Source organism: Fulmarus glacialis, unplaced genomic scaffold (assembly GCF_000690835.1).
Source record: "Fulmarus glacialis isolate BGI_N327 unplaced genomic scaffold, ASM69083v1 scaffold41747, whole genome shotgun sequence".
Taxonomy (NCBI): Eukaryota; Metazoa; Chordata; class Aves; order Procellariiformes; family Procellariidae; genus Fulmarus; species Fulmarus glacialis.
The window spans coordinates 29716-36170 of record NW_009222235.1 but is presented as its reverse complement, the minus strand read 5'-3'; the positions used below and the strand labels follow the sequence as shown (position 1 = coordinate 36170).

The 6455-nt window shown below is 38.5% G+C and overlaps 1 protein-coding gene across 1 annotated transcript in view; it reads left to right on the top strand.

Annotated features, from left to right (window-relative positions):
* The first annotated feature begins 3743 nt into the window (after positions 1–3743).
* The window catches only part of GALNT1 (polypeptide N-acetylgalactosaminyltransferase 1), a 30943-nt gene continuing 28231 nt past the window's right edge, over positions 3744–6455 (top strand). Inside the window, exon 1 of the mRNA XM_009581386.1 lies at positions 3744–3974. Within this exon, the coding sequence (XP_009579681.1) occupies positions 3836–3974 (139 nt within the window). The 5' untranslated portion in view covers positions 3744–3835. The remainder of the gene's footprint in view (positions 3975–6455) is intronic.

Genomic DNA, 6455 nt, shown 5'->3' with positions numbered 1-6455 from the left:
GTGCTTTCCTGCCTGAGTCTTGCCCTCCCACTGGAGCAATTGAGGAGAGCAGTATCTGGGTCCCATGCCTGCTGTACTCTACCCCCCCGAGCTCTGCAGTCACTGCTCATATGCTCAGGTTCACACCTGGCAGTATCATTGATTCATACATGAATGAATAGCCAAGGGGTGGTTGTCTAAGAGCTGAACGCGGGCAGACTCATCAGTCTTTCAACAGCATCCCAGGCAGTATAACTGTTCTGGAAATGCATATCTGCAGGCTTTCCTTCTGTTGCCACAAGTCACTAATTTCCTGGATTTGTCCCTTGATCAGCCCCCATCCTGGGATTCTAGCTGTCCCTTCTTCCTTGTGTCATGGGGCTCAGACATGTGGCTCTGCAAGGTCTCTGTGAAGACCTGTCTGCTTACTGGTCACCCTTGCTCACGGTGTACCAGTCTGCCCACTTTGTACTGTAGCTCCTTCCACTGAAGAAGCAGCATCTCAGGCAGAGCACCCCTCCCATGGGTGATGCCACCACCACGGCTCCAGCACCAGAGAGAGGTACCTAGCATTTCTTACAACCCAAGCCCTGGATGGTGGAATCCTCTCCCAGAGGTCTGTCTGGGTCAAGGCTCTGGTATGCTAAAAGCAATTGCTTTAGCACAGTTTCTGGGCCCCTCTGCTTCACTGCTGTGCTGCCTGAATTCTGCTGGTAAGCAGACAGTGGAAGTGCTGTCATACACTGTATTTTTACCACTGGTTTTAATTCATGAGATGGTAAACTGCCCAAGGGAGTGAGAGCCTTTGTCTAAGGGTACAGGGAAGGGCCTTATTGATGGTACCTGGTGAGTGTTGAACTTGGCATTGCTGTCTCTTGATCACTTCCCTGAACCCTCGAAGGATTCAAAGGGTTCACAGTGTCTTTTTGACATTTCGCTGAACTCTCAAAGGAATTTTCTTGCATTAGAAGCAGATATAGTGCCAGCCTATGCATTTTAAAACACTTGATATTGGTATTTTTGGTATTTTTATGGACAGAAAGTCTAGATAACAGTTCTCCTCCTGGTGTCTTGCTAATTTGAGGACCCTTAAGCACTGTGCTCCTGTGTGTTTTACACGTTCTTTTATAGCCTAATATCTCACGAGTCTGAACTTCAAGAAGTCTGAAATTGTAAGAATTTATTTAGTTTTCTTTTAAAACATGCTATTTTTAACGAGCATTTGTTTCTTTAAGTACAAGCAGGGTGGTGGTATGACTTGATTCTTTGCCAGATCGGTTCTATGGTGTCCCGAATTAGAGCAAAAGAAGAAACCTATTGTATGGAGAGTTTAAGTACAGTCGTACCATGTCAGACAGATTTTGTCTGTATACAGTATTTGTTTCTGCCAGTGATTGATAGCGTATATCTAGGGAAGAGAACAGGGGAAATTGTAATGATACTTCCTCCCTGTATTCTCCTAGCATGCAGTGACTTGAGGGTTGCAGTCAGGGACTGCCTGAAGTAGGGGTGAGGACTTGGTATTCAATAGCTGATGAATAGACTTGCAGCACTGGCAGTGTACTGTGGCAGGCAGTTCCCCTGCATAACTACACATTGTGGGGAATACCTTCCTTTTGTTTTTTAACCTCTTGCTGCTAAATTCACTTGATTTCTGCCAATACAAGATGTAGGAGTAACAGGCAACAGTTGTTCTCTATTTACCATCTCCATGCAGCTTTTGATTTTATAGACCTGCCACTTGGTTTAGGTTACATCTTTTCCAGCCAGGAAGAATGCTACTTTCTTCACTTACATCTTATAATGAAGCTACTAATTGTTGTCTTCATCCTTTTGCCCTTCTCGCTTGTCCTTTCTAATCCTTCTATATCCTTTTTGAAATGACAAGACTGGATGTTCATACAGCACTCGAGAAAGCAGATACTGTGTAATGGCATAGTGATGGTTTGGTTTCTGTTCTTCTCTTAGTAGTCTGTAACAAATTATTTTTCTTTCACTGCTGCTGGTCACCAAGCTGATGGCTTTATAGTGCAACTCCAAGATCCAGAGTTCAGGCCCATCCTTGTGTCTATTTAAAAAAACAAAATAAAACAAAAAAACCCCCGAAAAACCCAAACAACCAACCCCTACGATTTTTTCTTAACGTATCTCACTTAATGTTTTGTTGTAGTAATTTCATCTGCTATTTTAACATCAAGTTGTTAATTACAGATACTTTTGCAGTTCTTCATTTTATATAGTCATCCCTGTATAGCGAAACTACACAGATGCAAACTGAGATTATCCCAAACAAAACTCTTTCTTGGCATTTGATGTGCACCTGTGCAGGAAGCATAGGAGGATATACACTCTTCTAGTCTTGTACAAGAAGGCTACAGGCTCCTATGTTGCTATACCATCCAAACCAATGCCACTTAATTGTATAGGGATGCATGGAGACATGCATGTCTCTGTGCTAATAAGAAGAAATAAGCTGTATTTAGAAGAGGGATGTCATAGCATTTTCCCTCAGGAAGCTGGGGGGGGAAGGCAGGAATCAAATTATGACGATGAAATACTAAAGGAAGGGTAGTTTTAATGATACAGGGTTTTTTTGTGAGGTTTTTGCATAATCATGGCTTACAACTAAAATTCTCCTTTCCAATAAGTTTTTCAGTTTAGGCTGTAAGAGAAACTGTGTATATGTAAATTTTAAAATTCTGGTGTGTTGAAGGGTCTTATTTCCCATTTATTTTATAAGTTGAGAATATCTGCAATTCTGGTTTTAACTAGTAAGCTATTTCCACTGGGAAATACTTTGGGAGTATTTTGTGTTGAAACATGTCAGCACTGGTGGGGAACCTGTTGGTAAAAAAAAAAAAAATAATTAAAAAAATCATCTTTTAGTGTAAGTGAACAAGCTCAAAGCTGTTCTTGATTCTGCCTTACCCAATTGTCACTCAAGGAAATAAGCAGTCCTTGTAACAAAATTTGCTTGTAATTTGAGTAGGACAAAAGAGAATTTCGGATTGGCATTCTAAAACTTTAATGTATACATGTTGAAAAAGGTATAAAAGTTTGCTCTATAAATCAAGCATTAAACTATTAAAGTCACTTTAAGCATCAAAATGATTAGTTATACCTTTAGCTTTGAATGCTTAGTAAGTGATCGTAGTGGCTTGTGGGTGCTTTCTTCACTTTGCCTACTGTTTAACTTTACCAAAAGGGATGTTTATTTTTGGTTTGCTGAAAGCAAAGCATTTGTCTTTGTGATGAAGATGTAAAGTGCCATTAGACTTTATGTAAAATACAGGCATTTTTAGACTAGCATTGCTAGTGATGGGCCCAGAAGTGTACTACACGTGAGGAGCATGAGGAATATTAGCCACATACTTCCCGCAGCATAGATTGATACCCTGCTTCCTGAGATGTTCCTAGTTTTCATTCATTTAGCTTGTTCTGATTTCCAGAGGATCCAGAGAATTCCTTTTAATTTCATTAGATGTGTCTACCCTCTTCTCCAGTGGCTCAGCCGAGCACTCTGTTTTGGTCACTTGTTTTAATGTTTCAGGTGATGAATGTTAACATAGTAAAGGACTGGAGTAATGCCGCTTTAATTGACCCTGTTCCCTTAATCTCATTGGAGTGCATAGAGAATTCATTTTGATACATACAGCATTTGGTAATTAAATTGTTACTGTTAAAATGTAGTTAAAATTTCTGCTTTTAGCTGCTGTCCTCAGGTAACTTTTTGTGACTTTTTTCTTTTTCTTTTTTTTTTTCCCAGATATAGAACGTGGTCTCTAAAACTGGATTAAAGCAACCTGTTGATATTTTTATTTATACTTTTTTATTTTTGTATTTGACTTAAAGTGCCATGAAAAAATTTGCATATTGCAAGGTGGTCCTTGCCACCTCTTTGGTTTGGGTCCTTCTGGATATGTTTCTATTGCTGTACTTCAGTGAATGCAACAAATGTGATGAGAAAAAAGAACGAGGCCTGCCTGCTGGAGATGGTAAGTTTTCTGCCTGAAGCAGTCTTTGAATTATGCTCATTTAAAATTGCACTCCTTTTAAACATTTGAATTTTTTTTTTCCCCAACAATATAGTATTGCATCAGCATTTTGGTGTTGCAGAATGTTCAATGTTTCTTTGAATGACTAGGGAATAAGCACATTGCGTGTCTGCAACATACGTAGACTTAAATGCTACTTAAATGTAGAATTTTAAGCACTAATGTATATGGAAAAATAATAAAACTGCGCAGCAAGCAGTTCAGGAATGTAAGCTATATAGCTATAAGCTATAATATAGTCTAAAGCATGTCCTAAATTTCCACCAGTGAGGAAGCAAAGGTGCTGTTAACTTCACTAGACTTGGTGGTAAAACAAACCAAACCAACAATGAACCTTATTTCTCCGCCTGCCCCTGCAAAAAAAACCAAAACCAAAACCAAACAAAAAACTAAACCAAAATTTGGCGAGTGGCTATAGCAATAGGGGACAGTGAATGTTGTAATGAAAATAAACTTATGAAAATGACTAGAGTAAACCTGGCTGTAAAAGTGACAAATATGAGGGGTGTGTGTGTATATACACACACACACACATGCACATGCTTATGTATGTAACTTTTTCTTTGAAGTGAGAGCTGTGTTATTCAATACTAAAGCTCTTCAGATAAGTGTTCTGTTTTGTTGCTGCTGTCTTAGTTTTTGAGTACCAGTTAGATGAGCTGAGTGTGTTTTTTTGAAAGCCAGTACCTTTCATGTTGCCAACTTTATTTTAGGTAGGTCTTCATAGTTGAGAAAAAGGGTTGGTGCAGGGAGAATTCACCCTTGCAATGTCTCAGCACAGGCATTTAGAACTGCAGGCAGCTGCTGCCTCCAGTTAATTTTGAAACATCTAATTTTGTAGTATGGTGTCTCTCCCACCGGAAAGGCTGTGTCTGTATGTTTCACTGCTGCTATAGGAAACTTATGCGGTGATGCTCAATGTTAAGTCTGATCCGCCAACTGTACTCAAGATTAATTAATGCTTTCCATCACAAAAAAACCTTTTTTGCCTGTTGACATCTGGTATGGCCAACCTTGACCTCCCTGGGAAATTTTCTGAAATGTTTTAAGAACGATGTTGTGCTATTACAGAATAACACTGGGGATATGTTTAGGAAATGTTTGTTTTGTTTTGTTTTGTTTTCACCCCATGATGAAAACAGGCTGATAAATCTCCACAGAGAACAACAATGTGTAGGAATGTAGAATTTCTCTGCTTAGTACCTCTGAACTGTTGTTGTTCCCACAACTGCATACGAACATTTTGGAGAGGTTCTGGTTCACCTGAGTTTTGCAAAAGGGACTTAAATTTTCAGTTAAATTTTCAATCTTTTGGGTTTCTTTTTCAATAAGTGGAAAAGAACGTGATGAGAAAATTAATTAGGATTATGTAGAAAGTATGTCTTTTATAGGAAGTCTTTTCTTTTTTTTGTCTTCCTTTTTTTTTGTTCGCCCAGAAGTTGGGAAATTTTCTTGAGGATATGATGACTGATACTGTGCTAAGGAATGGATCCACTTTTTGGATTCCCACAAAGTTTTTACATGATGCTAAGCAGATAACTTATGCCAAGCTTCTTTAGAGCTGTCTTGCAAATGGGATTTTTTTTTTGCTGTTGGCAAGCAGCAACTGAAGTCAATATACAGCAAACTTGGTTTGATATATTGATGATATTGAAAGTTCAGATGACTTTACACATAAAATCATTGGGGGATCCTTCAGGTGAGGGAAAATCTGCAGTTTTTAAAGATTAGTATTATGACTTTCCCTATGCAATGTTAGTTTTACTTAGTTAAGTACAGTCTTCATTCTGGCCTTTCCCTAACCTGTGTATGTTAAAATCCCTGATATCTTTTTAATATCTTATTGGCTTGTAAACAAACAAACAAACCAACCTCAAACCAACCAACCAACCAAAACTTTGTATACAGTTTTGAACATTTTTCTTGTTTTTTTAAACTGACTTGTAGTAAGGTATGTGCAGAAATATGTCTGCTAGAAACCATGATTGTAGTTGACAATGTGACACTTCCTCTTAACCTGGTTGCATTCTGCCTGATCTTAGATACTCTTACTTGTTCCGGTAGTTTACTGATTTGGAGTCTGTAGTGGATTTATTCCCACTCAGAATGCCTAGAATCTCCGCAGATAATATTGAGGCTATTTTTTCTGTGAAGCTTTTATCAAAATCTGCTTTTTCACTTCACCCCCCCCCATTCATTTCCATAATTGATATAGTTTCCTTGATTCAGCATAAATTATGTAAGTGTTCTGAATTTAATAGTCTCTTTGTCCATATCACGCTAGTATATAGCTTCTCTTTGCAATTCGTGGAAGAATTCCATCGCATTTAATGAACCTACTCAACATACGAGTGAGTTTTTCTGAAGAGTTTGTAAGTTTATTTTAGGCTGTGCTTGGCCTAGTTGGAAAAATTGGTCTTT